Source organism: Opisthorchis viverrini (assembly GCF_000715545.1).
Source record: "Opisthorchis viverrini unplaced genomic scaffold opera_v5_111, whole genome shotgun sequence".
Lineage (NCBI taxonomy): Eukaryota > Metazoa > Platyhelminthes > Trematoda > Opisthorchiida > Opisthorchiidae > Opisthorchis > Opisthorchis viverrini.
The window spans coordinates 1,037,665-1,059,727 of record NW_008751765.1 but is presented as its reverse complement, the minus strand read 5'-3'; the positions used below and the strand labels follow the sequence as shown (position 1 = coordinate 1,059,727).

Below are 22,063 nucleotides of genomic sequence, written 5' to 3'. Positions count from 1 at the left end.
TAAAGATCAGTGTGTGGCGCATTGGCGTTTATTCTGCAATTTGTAGACCTGCCAAAGAGATTCGATGATTTGTGTGTGAGCTCCAGTCGTTGGATCCACAAAATTTTCAGTATGATTAACCGTTTCATGAGTATAGTTCATGTCAATCATCGTTTAAATTCCTTGGTATGATGCCCACATGTCGGAGATGATGACTGAGCTGGGAGCGATGCAGGTTTGGATTGTGTCCAGCAAAGTGGCCGCAGTTCGACCCGGCAGATCCCTCCTTGAATCCACTGCTGGGGAAGAACTCGTCCGGCTTGGTTTTTACGGCGAGATATTAACGTTTCATTTATCTTGACGTGAAGACCTGGGCCGCCAATAACTGTTGGAGTCTGCAAAGCCGCCGCCAGGCGCAAACTTCGCGAAGAAAGTTCTTCCAGTCAACAGCGTCCATGTGGCTAATGAATAATTCTTCTGAGCGGAGTTTGATCTTTGGCAAATTTTTGGAGCAGTAATTAATGAATAGAATTTCTGTCCTAAACTCCATCCTAGACCACTCCAACCAAGTTTCCTTTCGAAGACCGATTTCTTGCCGACACTGTCGAGCGTAACAACACCTTCACCTGTCAGAAACACCTGAAAGTGTCATTTGGTGTCCATTGTTGCACGAACATTGCTGATGGATCACTCCGTGGCTTTGCAAAAACGTGTTGCCGTCTCCTCGTCATGAATGAGAGTTGAAAGCGTCATTTAAGGTTTTACGTCCGAACGGAGAAAAGTTTTGCACAAAATGAGCCTAGATGCGGATAAGGAATTGTTTTCGTCAAAAATAGGTTAAGGTTATGTGCGTACATTAAATTGGAGCTGGAAAAGAGTGGGATGGGGCTTAACTTTCCGCACACGCACTTTTTGAATTAGTGGCGAGGCTAATCTGGAAAAAATCCCGAAATCGTTTGTTCCGAGTGAATTAGGCACGTGATTTCTCAGTGGTTAGAGCGCGAATTTACTGACCGGAGGGTCCATGGTTCTAACCCGAGCTCTGCCTATCGGCTTCCCCTGTCTGGGCTTGGGCAACCAGGCAGTATCCCAGTCCTCGTGCAGCCCTCGGGTAGCATGGCAGCTAGGCACCGAAAGGTGCTGCAGCTGGACCATTTTTTTACTCCCGTTTGAACAGTTCTCATCATGTACAGGCAAAATTATTCCGGGTAGGTCATATCAATCATAAGAATGATGCCAGACAGAAAGAGGACTACTGCTCAAACGAGTGATGTGTAGGATGATAAACTCTGCAAAACCCGGAAACACTTCCGAGAGAGCTACTGTTAAAGACACAAACCAACCACACTGCTCAAACGGGTACACTTTATCTACGCAGGCGTGATAATTCAGGTGCGTCCAGTGTGTACTGGTGTAAGTGCGGCTACTGAGGCATGCGAGTAGTGGGTGGTTTTCTCGTAACTCCGCCTGGAGTCTGATAGGAGGTGTACCCCCGTGGGGTTTAGTACGGAACCTGCGGAAATGCCTCTCAGCGTTCATTTACAATTGCGTGATAGGCAATGAATATTCACGAGAGTTCAATAAGACGTGTGAAGATGTTCAGTTTTCAAAAATAAGGTGCATATGAGATGTTTACTTTCCTGATGGGTAGTTTGTAACCATTTGTCTGGTTTCCTAATAATTAATTCCACGGTAAAGGGCTTTCCTCCTAACAGTGGTAACATGCTCATCTGACATGCCAGACGTTCGAAACTCGAAGCGCGGGGAAGTCAACGATCTAATAACAGAGAAACTCTAGCTTCGTACTTCCATCGGGACAGGATGAAGACCGTTCAAACGATAGTGGTGTGAACAGAAATTTATCTGGCCCCAAAGGAAATCTAAAACACCAGGAAAAAACCTCCATATATTCCGGATGGAAACTCAAACGGGCAGCTACTGGACTACCGTGCGCTCCCTAGGCGAAGGGCGGAAACGAACCAGGGGAGGTAAAACAATGACTTGGCAACGAATCATGAGAACCATGACTAGCAAACTCAGCTGTGCTGGTCATTGCCGTCTCCTTGGATGGGGAACCCGAAAAGGAGCCACATCAATGGTTGGAGATATGGCCCAGTCGCACCTTCGGTGGCGCTCGTCCATCAAAGCTATTGCCTGCAATGCATAGCTCCCTTCCCAACCCCCAACTTAACAGTCCACTGACAGTGCTGTATTTACACACCAATTTATCAGCCTGCAATGCGCAGCTATCTACCCCACCTCTTCAAATCACAGGTGGAAATCACCGGTGGACGAAATTGTGGCAGATGGAACCACTGTACGAGAAATACACGGTTTTTACAGCTGATAATGACGATGAAATACACGGTATTTACAGCTGAAAATGACGATGCTGGCGATCGATTTCTATGCGATTCTTGTAAAATCCCGAGGCATCGCAAAAAAACTATACTCGATATCACAGACAACGGTTAGTGAGAACGGAAACACACCGCGAAAAAACTCACAGCAGAGCCGGATCACACCCACTTTCGAGCAGCAGAGTGAGCACGTCCGGTTCATTTTGAAATTCAACAGCCACGTGGAGAAGTGTACGACCCTCGGCTAGCGAGTGATTCAGTAGTCGTAGACAAATGTCCGGGGGAGGAATCGAACCATCAGTTGTGGGGCTTCGACCTGCAGCTAGAGAAGGCGAAAATGGGTGAGATTGCCATGATAAATTTTATTCTTGCAAACGAGAGGCGCATAGGCGGATGCAGACCCAGAAACCGATTACTGTGATATGAAACAATGAAGTATGACTATCTGCCTGACCCTTCATCACGAGTAGTTGGAAAAAAACAGTCGGATCGTGATTTCGCAGTTCGATTCCGCCTCAAGTCCTGGGTGGACGACTGAGTGGATCGAATCGTTGAGTGTGGTTCTGGTCCCCCCACCGAAGATCTCAATGGGCTGTGGGTTCCGTTCTGACAGCCTATGGTTTCGTAAGCAGGCCGAACATATGACATCGTGCAACTTTCAGTTGCCTGAACGACTAAAAGCGAAAAGTGAATACTCGAACAATTTTATTGCACTTGGAGTCCCCGCTCGGAGACGCTCCACACAATAAACGGTAATACGTGGATGGTTTGGTTGGGCAAAAATTGCGAATTCAGGACAAGAGTCCAATGCAAAAACGCTGATAATCAGTACTACTGATCCAGTGAAGCATTTAAAGAAAGCCGCAACAATTAGCAATTTAACATCCCAGCGACTCCAAACTAAAGTAGCCGTTCCATTCATTAGATGTGATTGACCAAGAGAATCCGGACGAAATCTCCACCAAAATTCCCAAATCTTCTCACACTACCAACAATTTATAAGTAGTTTGGAGGAAAAATAAAATTCAACCGATGAGTGAGACTTCCATCTGAGAAGTCGTCGATCGTAAAGCCAGTCAACATGTGTGATCACGTGATGCGGATGCGATGGACGAGCTGCGCTATATGCTGTATAACTGCGAGTTAATCACTGTTGATGAGCCGCTATTGGTCAAACGGTCCATTGCTCAAACCCCTAGCCAGGGAGTCGCGACGATTATGGCTGATAGTTTTTGTAAACTGACGAAAAGTGGATAGGGGCGAGAGGATCGAGCGTCAGAGGAGAAAGACAGAAAGAAAGGAAGCTGGGAATGTTGAGTCACGCATCGGAGGCAACAGGAGTGATAGAAGAACGGGAACACTATGTCAGCGCCTCCAATCCTGGGTAGGTTCTCTGGGGATCCCCATCCAGACAGACAATGGTTGTCAGCGCCGCCAGGCTTACTGATTTTCGGTTCTGTACGTCGCTAGGTGAAAAGAGATCTGTGAAGGAAACGGATCTCAGATATTCGAAGCCAGGGTTGCATCAGCTCATCGGCAGTGCACCGACGACCCGAAAGTGGCCAGGTTTTGCAATTGCCTTGGAAGGCCAATTGATGTCTTACCGATTGCTTCGCAAGATAGCACATTGGAAATCATGAAGCAGCACACTTTAGGTCAAGTAACATTGCTTACCGCTGTGAAGGAAGAGCTACATCGTCAGGTTACTCATTGTACCTGGGTCAACGGCCTGGGAGTTTCAGGAATCAGAGCCTAGTACGGTTTATCCCACGTACACCCTTTTCCCAGTACGCGGTTCACTAACTTCACATCCCATAAGCGACGAAAAGGAAGCATCGAGGAATAGGAACCACAAACGCGAGGATACTTACCTGAGGGTGAGTTGGTCGAATCTGTGGTAATCAAGTCGAACTGCGCGCCTTGAGCCAGCGTGTGCACTGGTGGCAACAAACTTTGGACAACGGAGTAATCTCCAGATGCGACAGCCACTCGCAGGCGACGATGCCATGCCTGATAGGACGAGTAGAGTTCTGTACAAGACAGAATGTTAAGATGCGGTAAAATAAATGGGGAATTCCTTCTTCGTCACAGTCCATTGGGATGAATACTTACCAGGGAGAGCCGAAAGATCAAAGTCAACTCAAATGGTAACCAAAAAAGGCCTGCGGCATGTAGATGGAAGTTATCCAGTATTTAGAGCGCAAATTTACTGACCGGAAGGTCCGTGGTCTGAACCCAACCTCCGGCTATCGACTTCCCCTGTCTAGGCTTGGGTGATCTGGCAGTATCCCAGCTATCATACTTCCTTTGGGTGGCATGGCAGTTAGGCCCCGAAAGGGTACTACGACTAAACGATTTCTTTACCCACGCCTTGGCAGCCACAGCCCATAACGGACTGCGCTTATTCACTCTATCTGTCGAAAAGGTGTAGTGACTGCTATAGCCTATAGTTTGGTCCCTGGCATGATCACGCGAAGCATGGACATCGGAAACGGGTCGGTTCGCCAACTCGGTTTTTACATCGGAACCCTGACAAATGAGCCCAGGCTTCGGATGGAACTGCATCATCATCACCGGTTACTTCCTGCCCAACTTCATTCTCAGCATTCAGCACGGTCCCCTAGCGAACATGTCAAGTTCATCCATGCGATCACGGTGAGGAAAGCCAATCCATAAACGAAGGGAAAAGTAGTGCTTGACTATCGGTCACACTTTGATAGCACTTCAATTGTACAGAGAGGCTATGGGTTCCCCGTATAGAGAGCATACCCTCAAAAGGACAGAACTTTGACTTGTTGTTGTTGAAATAGCCACAAAGAACTTTGACTTTCCATCTTTTCCCCTTCAGTAAGAATCATCTTCAAACAGGGACCGTATGGAGACAAAGTGGCCGATCTAAAAAAACGAAGGATGCAAGTGACTGCACTATTGGATCCACATTTTCAACCAATCAGAGCTGAGCTTGATTGCGATCCAACACGCGGCCCGATCTGCTGACCAATCACGTGCGAGCTAGACTCCCTGCACATTACAACGCCCAGCTGCAAGCGGTAAGATGGTTTTCGTGTAGGAATCCGTCTGATATGCAGACTACCAGAATGCTAAGCAGTCAAGATATGAGTGCTTCGACCGATGGTCAAGATCACACACCAGCGAACCGCAACGCGATTAGGGAAATTGAATTCGTTGAAACCTCAAATCCACACCGACGATTTGATCTAGACTGCTGGCGGGCCACTTGCAATCCCACTGCCTAGCCCGGCGAACAGATCAACCAACGAGCAACGCAACCTGGGTACTTCGATTCACCAACAGTTGTGACTTCGTACTTTGACAACCTCCGCTGAGGGTGTTCATAGAAGCGAATCACCAGTTAATCACAAATCTCGAGAGAAAAAATAGCGCTGTCATTGGCACTAGCCATTTCAACGATTATCACAAATTGGCTGCAGTGTAATACCGACTTCGCCTAGCCCTCGCATCACAATGCAGTTGAGCTTGGGCGGATGTACAGCCTAATCCAGCTAGGCTTAAAAACACTCCGTGGTACACTGTTAGGCGGAATTCCACATGGATCCCACTTTACCGCTCGCACCTAGGTGCTGCTACGGCCGAGAGGTTCGTCCCACGCAAGATTGGACGAGAATTCGGGACGCTTGCCGGTTCGGCATCAAGGCGAGATCTGATTGGTCGAAAGTCTGGACCCAACAACCAATCATGACCCAGTATTGGCCGAATGACGGTTGCCAATGGCGCATCCAGAACGCGTCAGAATTTCCAGAAGGTTGTTGCTGCTTACGCTATATATGCGAAGCGCTGTACAAGTGTCCCTGACTTCGTTTTGGGCGTTAATACACCTTGTGCACCTTTGGTTGTTGTTTTGACGTGAACGTTAGCTTGGGTGGCTCAGACCGAGAACTAAGCTGAGGAGGTTGCTGTTACCACAGTGACGCATTAGTCTGAGGACGGGGTGAAATTCATCCACGTGGACGGAAAACGGCCCGTTAATTCTTGAGAAACCGGCGAAAATTCACACTAAAAGTCCCCCCGAGAACCTAGTGGAATGATGGCTCGAGAAAGGAAATGAAGATGAGTGCTGTGGCGTTGGCGAAATGTTCGGTTGTTTTTGTACTACTTCGGCTGAGTTGTTACTTAGACTTTTAGCTAAGTTCACTGAAACACATGGACTCACACGTGTCACACATCAAGTGTATTTGTAGGTGGATACAGTACTGACACAATGGATGTTTCACGCCGATGGCTTTTGAAATAGTGCTCCAGGAAAAATGACCTATTGGAGGAGGATGAGCTAAAATAACCATCCCTGAAGTATGTAATACACTACTCATGAGGTTGCTGAAAATTCCTCGACAACTCACGACGGGTTTCGCCCTTCTCGAGTCTCATTAGGTAGCGCAGTCTCCGAGTTCCCACCAACCCAAATTGCACAAAATTAGCGAAATACACTCATTTACAAACAAATTTGGATTTGCGGGAAACTCACCTGGAACCCGACTGAATCCATTTGCTTCAAAATATCACAAACGAGAGGTTCAGGTGGGCTTCAGGTGAGTCTCCCGCAAAACTAAATTCGTTTGCAAATGAGTGTATTTCGCTAATTTCGTGCAATTTTGGTTCAAATAGAACATAAGGTTGACGGAAACTCGGGGACTGCGCCTACCTGATGAGCCCTAAGAAGAGCGAAATTAGCCGTGGGCTGTCGCAGAATTTCCACAAACTTTATGAGTAGTGTATTACGTCTAACACAACTTTGTTCATATCTCACTGGAAAAAAATCCCTGTAAAAATGAGCATGCAGGTAGCGGGATGTAAGTGAGATTTTCGAAGGAGTTTTAGCGAAGTTTGAAAACTGTGCACTAAATTGTGTGCATCTGAGTATAATTTGGATGAAAATTCCAGGTGAGTCTCCCATAAAACCAAATATGTTTGCGAACAAGCGTATCGCCCTAGGTACAAAGAACATTATTCACCTAGTTGAAGACACAAAAACTGACAAAGCTAACAAAGGAAAGGCCCACCTTCACACGACGACTTGTTGGTGTTCTTCAAAGATGGTTTTACTACGAGCATAAAGTCTACAAAACTCTCTAGAAGTACAAATAATAATGATTTTACGCAGGGTATGACATTGAAGCTTGGAAAGTTTGCCTCGCCTGTCTAGTTTCGAGAAACAAGTTGTTTTTGATACTCAAAAGGTGTTTGGGCTCGCTTCTAAGCACATGCCTTAGAGAACTTGATATAGTTCAGTGGTTAAGGCGCGAAGATCTGAGTTTCGAACCCAACCTCAGCATCTCGACTGCTCCCTGGCAGTGTCGCAGACCTCACCCTGCCTTCCAGTGGCAGCTGGGTACTGAAAGGATGGTACAGCTGAACGACTGTTATTTTCTACCACATACCTTCAAAGCTTTTTCTCTGAGCATCGGTAGTTTCTTCGGTCTTCTTTGCCCCGTCCTCAAGCCGATCAGCTGGGGACTTTTGGCCTTCGAAAGACAGGTTTCCAGCCTCAGACATTTTGTCCGATGGGCTGTCTGAACTGGAGGAAGCCTCGTCGGAATCCGAAAGCTCCGACGGGGATGAAAACGACCGAGAGTCTCTCGCAGCAAGTACTTGTATTGGAGCTGGGCGACGGAAGAAACAAAAACAAGAAAGAGACATGAGCTATATTTGGTAGTGAGGTCGAGTTACGTCAATCAGAGCTTCCTGGAATAAGTGTTCAAAACCAGTGTTCTAACCAGCCTTTCTAAACAAGATTCACTTGATTGGTTTCATCGCGTGGACTACTGCGTTTAACCCACATGAACAGCTGTCTTTTATTTGAACACGCAGCACGGCCAGCTCCGACAAACCTGTCATTCGTCCACGGAAAAGAGGAAGGGTTCCGTTTCACTCTAAAGCTTCAGCCGAGGAACTGAGAATTGTTAGACTATGGAACTCAGTACAGCGAGAGAAAGAGAGAGAGCCAGATTGGGAAATGGGGAATTCACCGTCTATCTGGAAGTTCCGGATACCGAAGTGCGGGCGCCAGTGAACGTGTTTGTGTGCTCCTCAGGGAATAAGAAAGACTGTCGTGCATTTACTCAGGCAAGGATGGTAAGAAATCAACGTGAATATGAGGATAATTTTAGTCTGTCCTCTAAAGCTCCATTAGAGGACAGACCACTTCGCACATGGGGATCATCATCAACATTATCAGGCTACACTAAAAGGGCTGCGTTGTTGTATGGGTGCGAGACATGGCCTGTGCGGACAGATGATTGGAGGTGCCTTCAAGTTTTCGACCACCGATGCCTCAGAAGCGTGGCCGGTTCTGAATGAAGTCAGCGTGTTAGTAACGAAGTAATTAGAAAACGGGTGTTCGGTTGTGCTGCAGGCACCTCAATCCGGAAAAACATCCAACACCATCGACTACGATGGCTCGGTCATGTGCTACGCATGCCGAAACACCATTTACCGAGAGGACTGTTGTTCTCCGTGCCTCCTTCAGGATGGCGCGAACGCGAGGTGGACAGCGCGCGACTTGGCAGAAAGGCATGAAAGAGATCACAAAGAGTTTGGGTGTTGTACGCCTTCCAGGATGGGGTCCCCGTGACTTCAATTGTGCTTGGCTGGAGACGTTGCAAGAAATGGTGGCTAATCGATGTCAGTGGCGTTCATGCTGTCAGTTTCTTTCCAGATTGTCTGATTGAGCACTTGGAGGTGTGGGCACTTCATAATACTTGACATAGGCCAGCGCTAGGTCCCCTCCCTCACGCACTCTTGCCTTCTCAATCTATGGCTTTTAATATTATATATATATATATATAGCAGATATAAACGATGCCTAAATACAGCGGATACCCTTCGTCAGTTCTTGCGGAGGTCGATGGAGATCAAATGCGCTAAGCCATCCTACCTGGGTGGAAAGACAATATCGATGCCTTCATAAATATGGAATTGCTGGTCATCTGGAGGCAACAGCTTAGAGTTTTCGAACTCCTGACGCAGTGAACAGCATGAACCCACAGACCACCGCGTAGCACGCCTTCTTCCAGTACAAGGACTCGGCGTTAATCATCGGAATGTTCCTGGCCAGTCCTCATTCCGCGGCTGAACGCAGCTGAGGGTGTTCCGAGTACTTTAGCCTACAGGATTACTTCACCGGGGAAGCCAGCCAGCCACGACAAGACGACAGTTTTGGGTTAACACACCGTGAATAAAAACCGCACTGACCAAATGAAGGAATCACTTGTTTTCATTTAAACGGCTATCCATCCAGAGAGTAGATATATCTCTTCCTCGAATCGATTCCCCATAGTCATCAGGGTGTGCAGTGAGTGACCTTTAGTTATGGCCTGTAAACACAAGCAGGCATATGCGAACGAGACGTACTATGCCATGTAACTACATGGCAACAATAGCGCGAGACAAAGCGAATCGGTCTGAAGCGTGATTAGTGGTTATCCAGCGGCCACACCCCGAATTCGTTCAGATACACGGCCGAGTGGGACGGAATAACAGGGAGAAGTTACGTAAGAAAACCCTGTCTCTAATGGAGGGGCTTTTCGGTCTCATGGTGCAATGCCTCAACTCAGTTCTCACTATGAAGCTTCCAAGCTTTTTTGGTAACAAACCAACAAAGGTGCACAACCGTATTAACCGCCAAAAACCAGGTCAAAAATACATGTGCCATGCACCGTACCTAAAGTGTGCGAGACGATAACATTTCGGAAATTCCGACGCCTTCTAGGCGTGGCATTGGCATCCGGAGGATACTTAACCGTGATTGGCTATTTGCTCCACGCTTTCGGCCAATCAGAGTTCGCCTTGATGCTGGACCGGTAAGCGGCCCGACCTTCTGACCAATCGCATGCGAGTCAAGTTTCTTGGCAGTAGCAGCGCCCAATTTCGAGTGGTAAGGCGGTTCTCGTGTGGGATCCCGTCAATCACATGGGAATGTAATTGCTGTTCATTGTCGGGTTTGGGAGGGAGAACCCAATAAATTTTGTGACAACCCCAATGCCACAAAGTACAGGGGGTCCCTTATTGAGTAGCTTTCCGACACTTATATCTCTATATATTCCAGTACGAGAAATTGAAGGTGCTACAATCATTTGGTTTAGAATGCACAGTGGAGTTTGAAAATCTGGGATGGCGGAGAGAGGAAAGGTAAGTTAACCTAAGGTGGAAGGGGCAAGCTATTGGTCCGTTTTTGTAGTCGACTTTCGCTTTTCCTGGCACAAACAACATTGAGGAACGAGCTGCCGCTTTCAAGAGGTTACCCCACGGACTTCATCCTACTTCACTCTTTTCCAAAACGACAATACTGTGAGAACCCCTTGCATTTCCTACCCTTTGCGCCCTTTTAAACCCATCTCCCCACCCCCACTGCTTATCGCCTCTTTACACCATAAGCCTGTTATTCGAAAGAAATTTCCTAATTTTACGGTCTACCCTTACGATTTTGCAGTTGTGAGTGCAGAGGGGGAATTTAACTACATTTGAGGTTTAAAAATAAAAGGAAATAACCGGAATACTGTCTTGGTGATCACACACACGAAACAGTTGATAAAAACACATGACGGGAAGGACTCACCCAAAATGAACCTCCCAGATCGCGTCTGCACGAGTGTGTCATCCCCACTCTCACTCAGACGCCGTAGCTGTTTCCGTTCTGACTGGGCCAAGAACTCCAAATTCGCGTGCTCATCTGCGTGCGAAGAAGGGGAATGAAACAGTCCAAATGGTTTCAAGTGATGTTAAACCAGATGAGGCTAAAACCAGCTACGAGGATTACCGTAAACATCAAATGTGGATAACTCTTTGTGGATTTCTTTCACCTGTGAATAGGTGATGTGCTTGGTCCGGCAAGGCACTCGATGAATGCGGGGATCATCAGCGGTCATGCCTAATCTTGCCTGACATGCGGCTGCCGATTGTGGGTCGGGTGCGGGAGCAGAACTGGGGTCTCCTTCACAAGTGGATTCTTTCGGGACGTCCAAAACCGTGTCAGGTGGGTTGAAGAATATGTTTCGATGTACTTTGGGAGACCAAAGGAAGATAAGCTGGCAAGCCTGTAGGTGAGCGCGCCATCGATTGTGAAGCAAGTTACTAATGTCCTGTGAAGTGCATGGAAGGATGGAAAAAGATAGAGATTGTGGTTGGAGTATGATGTGACATGATGTTGGGAAAACCTAAAGTGGGTGACATGAAACCAACGAACACTATAGTTATAGTAAAAGTGAAGCGGTGATCAGCTTTGGCACCCTTCCGGTTCCTAGATACCATGCAACCTGAAGGAAGCACGAGGGCTGGGACACTGCCAGGTTGCCCAAGCCTAGACAGGGGAAGTCGAGAGGCAGAGATCGGGTTCGAACCCGGGGACCTTCGGTCAGTAAATTCGCCCTCTTACCACTTGGGCCATCTCGCCCCCAACTTTGTCGATCAGGTGATAATTAAAGGGAAGAAAGCAGGAAACACGCAGACAGGATGAATGGCAAAAAGGTAGAACAGGATTATGCACTACGAAGTATTCAATGTAAGACCCAAGGATCTTTTCCAGATAAGCCCCACCAAAAAATTACCGCCCGCCAACCAAAAAAATAGGAAGAAAATGATATGAAATTTGTACTTTTGGTTTTTATTGAAGAGGACGAAATGGGGACATTTCGTGAAAAGAACAAGAGAGGACATGCATGAAAAGGTCGGTTTGCCTCCAAACGAACTCACACAAGTAGCTGTTCACTAAAGATCGGTGTGTGCCGCATTGGTGTTTGTTCTGCATCTTGTTGACCTGCCAAAGAGATTCGATGATTTGTGTGTGAGCTCCAGTCGTTGGATCCACAAAATTTTCAGTATGATTAACCGTTTCATGAGTATAGTTCATGTCAATCATCGTTTAAATTCCTTGGTATGATGCCCACATATCGGAGATGATGACTGAGCCGGGAGCGACGCAGGTTTGGATTGTGTCCAGCAAAGTGGCCGCAGTTCGACCCGGCAGATCCCTCCTTGAATCCACTGCTGGGGAAGAACTCGCCCTGCTTGGTTTATACGGCGAGATATTAGCGTTTCATTGATGTTGACGTGAAGACCTGGGCCGCCAATAACTGTTGGAGTCTGCAAAGCCGCCGCCAGGCGCAAACTTCGCGAAGAAAGTTCTTCCAGTCAACAGCGTCCATGTGGCTAATAGATAATTCCTCTGAGCGGAGTTTGATCTTTGGCAAATTTTTGGAGCAGTAATTAATGAATAGAATTTCTGTCCTAAACTGCATCCTAGACCGCTCAGCCAAGTTCCCTTTCGAGGACCGATTTCCTGCCAACGTTTTCCACTTCATCCCACATTCCGGGGTTTTTGAAATTTGTATGGAAACTGCGACATGTTACGCCAACCTACGGTGTCCATGAATCCTGAGCTCAGTCCTCAGTCAAGCCGAATCTGCTCAAAATACCTCACAACATAGCAGCAGCGCTGATGATATCAACCGTTTAAACAAGTGGTTCAAACCAAGGAGGAGGGTCTTCCAGTGGTTCAGGAGAAGATAAAAGTCCCTGTTAGAGCATTGATAATCTGACTCATCGGATGTATGACTGGTCTAGCTAACTTTGTTGCTCGTTGTGTTCCCATTAGTTATGCAAGTCTCACAGACAGATAGGTAGCCGGGATACGCGGATTGATACTGAAAGAAACGTTTCATTCTATTCCGGACGTGTGTAGAGCGAAAGGCAACCAATTGCGGGAGAAAAATTTACTTTTCACGTTCCCTCCTCTGCTACTCTCATCTCAGAGATTCACATGTGTGGGGCCATTTTCATGGTTTTGAAATGAGCGGAAAGATAAATCTGGAAGGCGGACCTCACTCTTGCGGGACGGGTACTCTAGCAACTGAACTACCGAGGAAGCTGGCTCTCCGTCACACCTGTACATTCAAAATCAACACATAACCGGCCACACCTACGCATGATGGAGTACCCGTTGATATCTGTCAGTGTGATTATCGACCCCTGACCCACAAAATAGGCCAAAGGTTTATATCGTACGTACATGGTTATAGGGTGGGAAAAGATTCGGAGGATAACCGAAAAACATGTACACTTGAACTTCTCACTCCAAAGCCTATCAAATCCCTCTCTGTCTCATAAAAATCCCCCTAATGTTGTGACTTGCTGAACGGTCGAGCAACTCTGTGCCGGACCTTGGTTTCCTGCTTCGCCCACTATATCAAAAGCCACGGTAGCTTTAGACAGTCCTTTATGGAAACAAAGGAAGGTTAGTACATCTGTAATTATGGGGTAATCACAGAATGTTCCACAAGGTCGTGCTAGAATCTCTGTGACGGGGCGAGAAGCGTTGAGCTATAGATGCTCCATCCAGACTGGCTGACATTCTGACCAATTAGAGTATACCTTCGTTTGTTCCCTAGCCCGCACGTGACACATCCATCCAATCAATGTGATGTTCGGTTATTAGGGATGGCTGGCCTCCGGACACTTAACCATAGTCATCCTGCCATCAAGGGAAAACAGCAGTCCAAAACAATAGAGAACAGTCGGATGATACGTGAAGGGAATCTGACCAATGGACACATGGCCAAGATAAACGACCTGAAGGCTGCATTCGTCTCCATCGATCGTCAGAAACCTTGGCTGAGTTTGGCGATCAAACGAGTCTCTGTTCAATCCTACCTCTTCTGTGTGCGAACTCCTGTGGACTCGTACGGATATACTACAGGCTGTTGCCTAAATCGATCACGTCAAATGGTGTAACGCAAGGCAACGTTGTAGATAAATTTATGTACATGATCAGCCATACAAGCTCCTGTTGACGAGCTGGAGACGAGATCGCTTCTTGAACCGAGAGAGTAAGAACAGTTTTTGCCAACCTGTGACAGCTACGGCACCGGAATAATGTCAAGTTGTCCGGCCATACAAGTTCCTGTTGACGGGCCGGAGACAAGATCGCTTCTCGAATCGAGAGAGTGAGAACAGTTTTTGCCAACCTACGGCACCGGAATAATGTCAAGTTGTCCGTCAAAGACATTGTGGCTTTCCGTGCTGGACGTAACCTCTATGTGCAAGGAATGAACGAAAGTTGTCAGTGTCTCTGAGGCATTGGCCAAGTCTGGTGGGAACATCGGATCGGCAATACTGAGGTGAGCCAGATGATTTCAGGAAAAAGGCCATTCCGGTAACGGATGAGCTACCCACGCTCCATAAGTCACACTAGTCAGGATATGTACTTCAAAAGTCAAAGGAGTGTCTATCTAGCAGAGCTATTTCCGCAAAGCCCTGTGCTGAGTGGAGGCGACCGAGAGGTGACAACGAAGTAAACTGAGTAGGGTCAATAACTGCCGTCTATCTGGATAGGGATCATGGGACTCAAGTCATCAACGGTTAATGATACTGACAGACCGACTCAATCACACTGTCAGTGGCATTCCTACATCAACACCCTCACTACGTGGCTACCCAGTTTCTGATTCCCCCACATCAACATACTAACTGACCATGGCTTCGTTTTCAACACTAGGCTACATCTTTTCTCTCTCTCGCATTTTCTGGCGACCAAAACTGTGGCAGATCGAAGCAATGTACACTTGCTACAGCTAATAAACTGAACTGAACCAACTCAGGTAACACAACAGACTAACCAATTAATTGTACAGGTGTTCATCGATTAGGTAGTTAGCTATTGATTACCTTGCCTTGAGTTATTCATGTAGCATTATTTTTCACGATTAAAACACTTATTGTACACTCCCAGGTGGAATAGTAAGGCACGATTGTAGTTCACACGTCAGATACCTGTGGAAGAAGAAGGCCTCCTCTGCGGAGTCAGTTAGTAGAAAATGCCAACTGAACTGAAAACTCTCATATGCATCTCGTTTACAAAAAATGAATATCCATCTTATCTTGAATGCGACTTTCTGAACTTTCATAGATATTCATCGACTGTTGCTCATATCCAAGCAAATGCCACAAAGCGACTCCGAAAATTCAGCAACAGATCTCATTTTTCAAGAGACAGAGCGAATTTACAAGAAAACACACTACTCGCATGCCTCCCCATCAGTAGTATCACCGCTACACCTGTAACTTCCCACTCTTGTATTGGCTGTGCTATCCGACCGACCCATTAGACCTAGTTTCAAAACCCACCTCGTTAGGTCCGATTCAAGTAGGCCGGGATCACCAGTTCAATCCATGATTCGTCCTACTGAACGTCCCTGGATCTATATTGAGGAAAACCTCGGTCGATTCATCCGTATTTACTGAAAAAAATGAGTCGGTGGATCGCAAAAGGGCAGAGGCAGTCCCACAATTTGAGGAAATATCAACAAACGTTATACATGCCTCCGGGGGCCTCACGAACCATAAATAGGTTTCATTATCATCATCTTCAAGTGAAGAAACATTGGCCAACGTTGCGGCGATCAAAACTACTGGGCTTCATTCGGTTCTGGGTGACGAGCTCCAGAGATTTCGTATTGATGTTCACTTCCTTTCTTAAATTAGGTAGTCAAATGCGCATGGTATTTCGTTTCTATGTGTCCTTGACATTCAGACTTTATTTGCCGGTTACAAACCGATGTGAAGAAAAGAAACGAATACGAAGAAACATCGTGCAGTTGTCACTATAAAAAATCGTTCAGCTGTAGCACTCTTTCGGTGCCTAGCTGTCATGCCATCCAGAGGGAGCACGAAAACTGGGATACTGCCAGGTTTCCCAAGCCAAGACAGGGGGATTCGAGAGGCAGAGGTCGGGTTCGAACCAAGGTCAGTAAATTCGCGCTCTAACTACTTGGTCCATCTCGCTGTCAATATGAACCCGAAAGAAGGGCCAGAATGCCCAAGCCCAGACAGAAGCGATCAAGAAAAGCTGAGTACAATTCACAGATCTTCCGACAAGTAGCCTCGTGCTGAGCTATTTCGAATAGGAGAGTATGGATGTGAATTCTCAAGTATTTAGACCAGTTCAACTAAGTTGTGATTGGCGCGGGCAAGTTATCGGTGGCAAATTCGCGGGTAGAACATAACTAACCTGACGGAGCGAAAACGTTACACTTTCGTCAATGATTCCAGTGTTAGAAGAAGAAAGTACAAAGCACAGCTTGTATTTCCCCCCGACAAGACTGATTCTGTTGTACAGGCCGGATGAATTCTAGTGTTTGAGCCATGTGGTCTCCAAACTGCTGTTTGAGTTCTGTAGGAACACCGCAACTCGAATAGTTTATACAGAAGGAAGTTCACTTTATACGTGTGACTAATGGAGTTCCACAGATTGTGATAGCTTGGTCGAACTTTTCTACGGGGTCATTCTTGCTGAATCGATTTCCTGATAGACTAGAGCGACCGGAGATTAGCTAATGACGTGACAGGGAAGCTCAAAGGCTATACCCGAAAAACTCGAGCGCGTTGTCAGCTGTTAGCTCCCTGACAATGGGCACAGTGATGGTAAGAGACACGGACAGACAAGGTCCTGTCAAGCACGCATTCATTCAATCGAGTCTTCAATTCATGGCTACCTCCGTCATTCCTCACCAACCAGAATCACGATCTAGTTACTGTCCAACATTTGCAGTCCTGCCGCGATTTCAATACGACCGGGGAATAAAACTATGGCACCTACAACCAAGAAACAGACAGATTAAAAATCGGAAGAACCCAGAAAACCTGTAGGCAAGTGAGTCTTTTCGTCCCCAGCCACCACAGCTTAGATCGATATTTGATATTAGCCAAAACAGGTAGCTTCAGTGCTCTGTTTTCTTCAGCGAGATCTGACCTTCAAGATTGTAGTTGTTCACTGTGTCGGCTACCCCATGAAGAGCTTTATTACTCAAAAATAATACTATCTCACGTTCGGGTTTCTAGACTCAAGAACTCTACACACGCAGAGATTACAAGGATAGCGATGACACGATTTAACTTGCTCGGGAAAAATAGCAAAATCTGGGGTACAGTTGAACCATTAAAGTATCCTTACACAAGTAGACGGAATTGCACGACACTGGTAGATTAGATGAGGATGAAGATGATACCCGAAGACTCACATTTCGTATGGCCATCTCACCATGGCGCCGGAGACTAGCACCGGCTGATTTGGCACCAGCCATTCCGCCAAAGTTACTTGCATCAAACGAGGCCTGACCGCCGCCCTGTTTGGCACGTACCGTGTAGTGTTGTAGCGTTTTGTGAACGACTTCAGAAGTTCTTAAAAACAAAAACAGAAAAAGTGAAAAACAACAAACCATTCGTTGAGATGAGATCGGCATGAACATTGTTGACATTCTCACTGAAAACTCTGACTTATTTGAGTGCCTCATTACAATCTACGTCGTTCGCAAATGAGTGCACATCCTCAGCTGGGTAAACATCCACTTGGGGGTGGTAAATTGTGCTCTGTCTTATTTATTCCACAGCCAAAAGCGCACTGGAATTAAAGATGGTGAACATAGCTCAGAGTTAGCTGCTTATGTACTTTCAGAGTTGAAGTGACTACGCAGGTTTGTATATGAAAGCCGAAGGAATGGGTTTACATGCCCTGAAGTTGTAAGCGTGGAACTCAGTTAGCACAATCTACATTTCAGCAGGCTGGAGAATATTTCCAAATTGTCCCGAGAAGATTGAAAGTCTAGCCAATTCAGGTGGAAGGAACTACAAGTGAGAACATAGAAACATCAGGGGAGAGGACACTCACCCGTCAAAGATTCCACCGGCAAACTTCCCACCGGAGTAGAGAAGGATGGCCCAACGACGGCTCTGGCGGACTCGAGTGATACAGGATAACAACTCATCCAAAGTTTTCGGCAAACTCTGCGTGAGAAAGAAACAACTGGGAAAAACCGGCGATGGGGTAAAGACGAGCAAATACTCAGTACAAAGACATCCTTCTGGTGGTTGTTGCCGAATGTTGTACACGAAAAGAACATCTAAAACAAAATGAGGCTGAGCGTAGCTATCCCATCCAATCACTTTTTGTTTACATAATCGGTTCTGTGTCCAAAACGCTACCTATCGTCGTTCGATTCTCCACCGGCCGCCAGATGTCTATGAATTCAATGGTCAGCGAGAAGACAGAGCATGTAGCATTCATTGTTAGACGCACGACAAACGTGGCGTCAGCCACTGCCGCGATAACAACGAAGTTCTTCACCTTTCCATTAGTTTACAAAAACATCCTGCTTAAAACTCCCGCTCCAATGCCGGTTCTCAAATGCCATAGATCTTCTAATCAGAAAAGAGCCGACTTGGAGTTTGCGTGTTAAAAAAACTTTCATATTCAGCAACCACCATGACAACGATGTTCAACACTGATGCTTCGCTGTTGTACAATCATGAGTTAGTTGGAAGCCTTCAGTGGCTCATTCGTTAGAGCGCAAATTTACTGACCAGAAGGTCCGTGGCTCAAACCCGAAGTCTGCCTCTTGACTTCCCCCATCTAGGCTTGGGAAACCTGGCAGTATCCCAGTCCTCGTGCTTCCTTCTGGTGGCATGGCAGCAAGGCACCGAAAGAGCGCTACAGTTCGATCCCCCATATTTGAAACTCTTATTGTGAAGAAAAGAATAAAGGTGAACGGGGAATGAACTAAGTGATAGCTTACGACAATCATTTCAAGGTACCTAGACCTCCACTCATTCAGTAAATCTGGATAGAAGCTGACAAAAAGGACGCTACTGATATCGGTTCGTAGCCATATCTTGCAGTGTCTCCAACCAGGCGCAGTGAGGATCACGCGGAAGGCTGCCAGACGAACCGCACAGAGGTGAATATCAGCCGGTGACTTAGGGTGACACCAACCCCTGCACATCCCGCCGCAGCAGCCTCTGGATCACCAGAGGTGCGTAGCCGGAGGCGAGTGGAGAGTGATGGGGAGGTTAGCTCAACCACTGTGCTTGCATCTTGAATTCTTGTTTCTGAGAAAAGCAAGTCCAGTGTTAAGGCAAGGACAGCTTGTTGATCTGCTTGCTTCAGAGTGCGGACAGTGAACGCGGCCAGATAGACTGGGTGTCGAGGCATGAAGATTGATTTGGAGATGTCTGAGGATGTCGGCGCAATGTGACGAGCAGATGCTTTACGCAAAACGGAGTCATCAGTCCTAAGTGCTGGGGCCTACAAGAGGAGGGTTATTAATTGGTTGAGGAGAGGGGGGAGAAAAAGTATGTGAAAGAGAAAGAAGGGAGGCGTCAGTAGTAGCCTGTTTTCGATTATCCGCCCTGCTGCATGCAGCAAGTAAATCGACCCGGCTGACGACATGCCCTTATGTTATCGACATCTTATCCTACATACTGTATGCTGTTCACTCATTGGGGGGAATCAATATGGTGACCCAAGTTAGACTCTCAACTGTACGACCTGACCATAATGCCGGATTACTAACAGTGGCGCATGATTGTCGTACAAACACGACGACTTATTTAAGTGCACTGAAACCGGAGCTGAGAACAGGCTCTTAGCCAGCTAAGTTGTTCACGCGCGTTCAGTCTGGATGCCACTGACATCAGCAACCACCATATTTAGGAACATTTAGAGTGAGGGTCAAAGGGAGCCACGGGGATCCCATCCTGAAAGACTAACAGTACTCACAATACGCACGCTTCTGGTAATCCACCCCTTTCATTCTGCAGCCTCCACGAAGGGTGCTCCGAGGAGGAACTATCTCCTTGGAGAGTCCTCATCAGCTACGTCTTAGTATGCGGTCTCCAGTAGAGACCGGATACCTCTCCCCTCATCCTCGGACACAACTTCGTCAGTAATAAGAAACCCAACCATCTGTATGGAGTGAAAAGTTCACAACCTGTGAAGAAGAGCAGGTTAATTCTACTGATCGCAAGCATAGGATGGCTACGATTAAGTCGATTCGAGAATATCTAAAATAGCAGCTCGACGCACTTTTGGTGTAAACAGGATGCACCGGTGAATCCCGACAATTTCGCCACACTTGTTCCGAAAATAGATCATCTGTTTGTGAGAGGAAGCAGTCAGTGGCGGCGGGTCAGATGAGGAACCCAGTTGCTCCGTTCCGGCCGTGTCATTTAGCTCATTCTGAACAGATCTAAGCTCCGTCGGGTTAGTGGTACTGATAAGGTTGAAGTCCGCTAGCGAGAGAGTGAGTTGGTTGGTTCGAATTCGGTTCACGTTACACAGATGCCATTCTGTCCTGAAGTGTTTCCTCTGAAAATGCGGTAGAAGAGTCTGAATAATGTGCATACCATCCTCGAACCGTCTAACAAGTCCACGCCACAAATCTGGCAAATGAATTTATCTTGTGAAGAGACATAGTTCGAATACAAAGGCTCCGTTGGCGAAGCGAGGGAGGCTGGAGTAAAATTCACATAACGATTCTAATGGACTTACCAGGCAACATAGAGTTCGCAGAATCAACGCTTTCAGCCAAAAGGGTTAGTCCAGTGAGTTTTTCAACTGCTATTTTCTGATCAAACAAGGAGAATCGATCACAGGTTCTTTTGCACTGGCGATCAACAATACCAGCTTTCGAAGTCATTTTTCGCGGAAGAAGATATAGAAGGACGAAAAACACAAGCACAGGAGAAGCCGCTTATCTACAAAAGAGAGGATATGAGTGCATAGTGATGAAAGAAAGTGCGTATGGAATTCAGACGTCCGTTCACCGAAAAGTATGTCTGAACGAAACAAACCCCAGAACTCTTATTCTTCCCACACAATAACTGAAGTGTGCTTCGTAGATTTGATTTTCGGTAAGCTCACGTCATGGATGTGGATGTAAGACCCATCGGATCCAAGAAACCAAAAAAGGATGACGGTGACAAAGAAGGGGGAACAAGATGAAAAGATAAATATAGAAAAAGAGAACAAGAGAACTTATGCACTCTGACCATTCACCGTTGCGTCGTCCGACGCAGATAATTCTTATGATATTTGAATGGTTAATTGATGACCAAATCCTCAACCTCGTTACTGTAGCACGAAGTTCACGAATTTTACCGTAAGTGTAAACCCTGCATCTGGCTGCTCCAGCCGCCAGACCACAGGGCAAAGTCCTGATGGTATCGGTTGGTGCTACATACTACCGGCAGAATTGTGGGTACGAGGGTGCAAAGCGTTGGTGTCCCTTATCGCGATGGTTGAAGTACAAGGACCTGGAAAGAAAAGAAACAGTTCACACGTACTCCACTCACGGTACGCTGGACCGAGGTAAGTGATGTCAGACGATGTACATCTTACGCAAGCCAAGGTTCGTGGTATCAAGCATACTCACCAGGAAGTATCATGCAACTAACTGATCGCAGCTGCTGAGGTAAGCTACAACTTGCCTATAGTCAGAGTCGGTTATTCAGTGAATCAACACTAAACACAGTGATCGGGTGACAGCAGCGGCGAACACAGTCCGTCTGTGAAATGGTATTAGATAATTACTGGCATCAGCGAGACCTGTACCCTACAGTGAGCCAAAATTGCATTGAACTTCTGTTAAGGATCGGTTGATGCACGGTTAGAGGGTAATCATTTGCAACCAGGACCTCAGACGAGGGACAATGGATATACTTTGTGGTATGGAAACTGCACGAAAGTCGATTTGTACGCTGACGATAGTCGATATAATTCAACTTGGATGACAGAGAACTTCGGCAGCTTTGCAAACCCTTAAAGGGGTATATGTGGATGGTAGCCGCTCATGAAGTGTCAGGGCAATGGGTATCGCTATTGCGAATCAAGCGGTAGGTCAAACACTACTGGGCGGTATAGC

General features: G+C 46.7%; 2 protein-coding genes across 2 annotated transcripts in view; one reads left to right on the top strand and one right to left on the bottom strand.

Annotated features, from left to right (window-relative positions):
- Positions 1-14,102, top strand: part of T265_05672 (hypothetical protein) — a gene marked incomplete at both ends in the record, with an annotated part of 16,219 nt that extends 2,117 nt beyond the window's left edge. Inside the window, 3 exons of the mRNA XM_009170737.1 lie at positions 4,128-4,216; positions 10,423-10,505; positions 13,760-14,102. Coding sequence (XP_009169001.1) covers positions 4,128-4,216; positions 10,423-10,505; positions 13,760-14,102 — 515 coding nt within the window. The remainder of the gene's footprint in view (positions 1-4,127; positions 4,217-10,422; positions 10,506-13,759) is intronic.
- T265_05671 (hypothetical protein) overlaps positions 1-22,063 on the bottom strand; it is a gene marked incomplete at both ends in the record, with an annotated part of 28,751 nt that overhangs the window by 5,305 nt on the left and 1,383 nt on the right. Inside the window, 8 exons of the mRNA XM_009170736.1 lie at positions 2,487-2,661; positions 4,211-4,369; positions 7,757-7,978; positions 10,933-11,046; positions 11,134-11,455; positions 17,387-17,546; positions 18,034-18,149; positions 20,227-20,508. Of these exons, the coding sequence (XP_009169000.1) occupies positions 2,487-2,661; positions 4,211-4,369; positions 7,757-7,978; positions 10,933-11,046; positions 11,134-11,455; positions 17,387-17,546; positions 18,034-18,149; positions 20,227-20,508 (1,550 nt within the window). The remainder of the gene's footprint in view (positions 1-2,486; positions 2,662-4,210; positions 4,370-7,756; positions 7,979-10,932; positions 11,047-11,133; positions 11,456-17,386; positions 17,547-18,033; positions 18,150-20,226; positions 20,509-22,063) is intronic.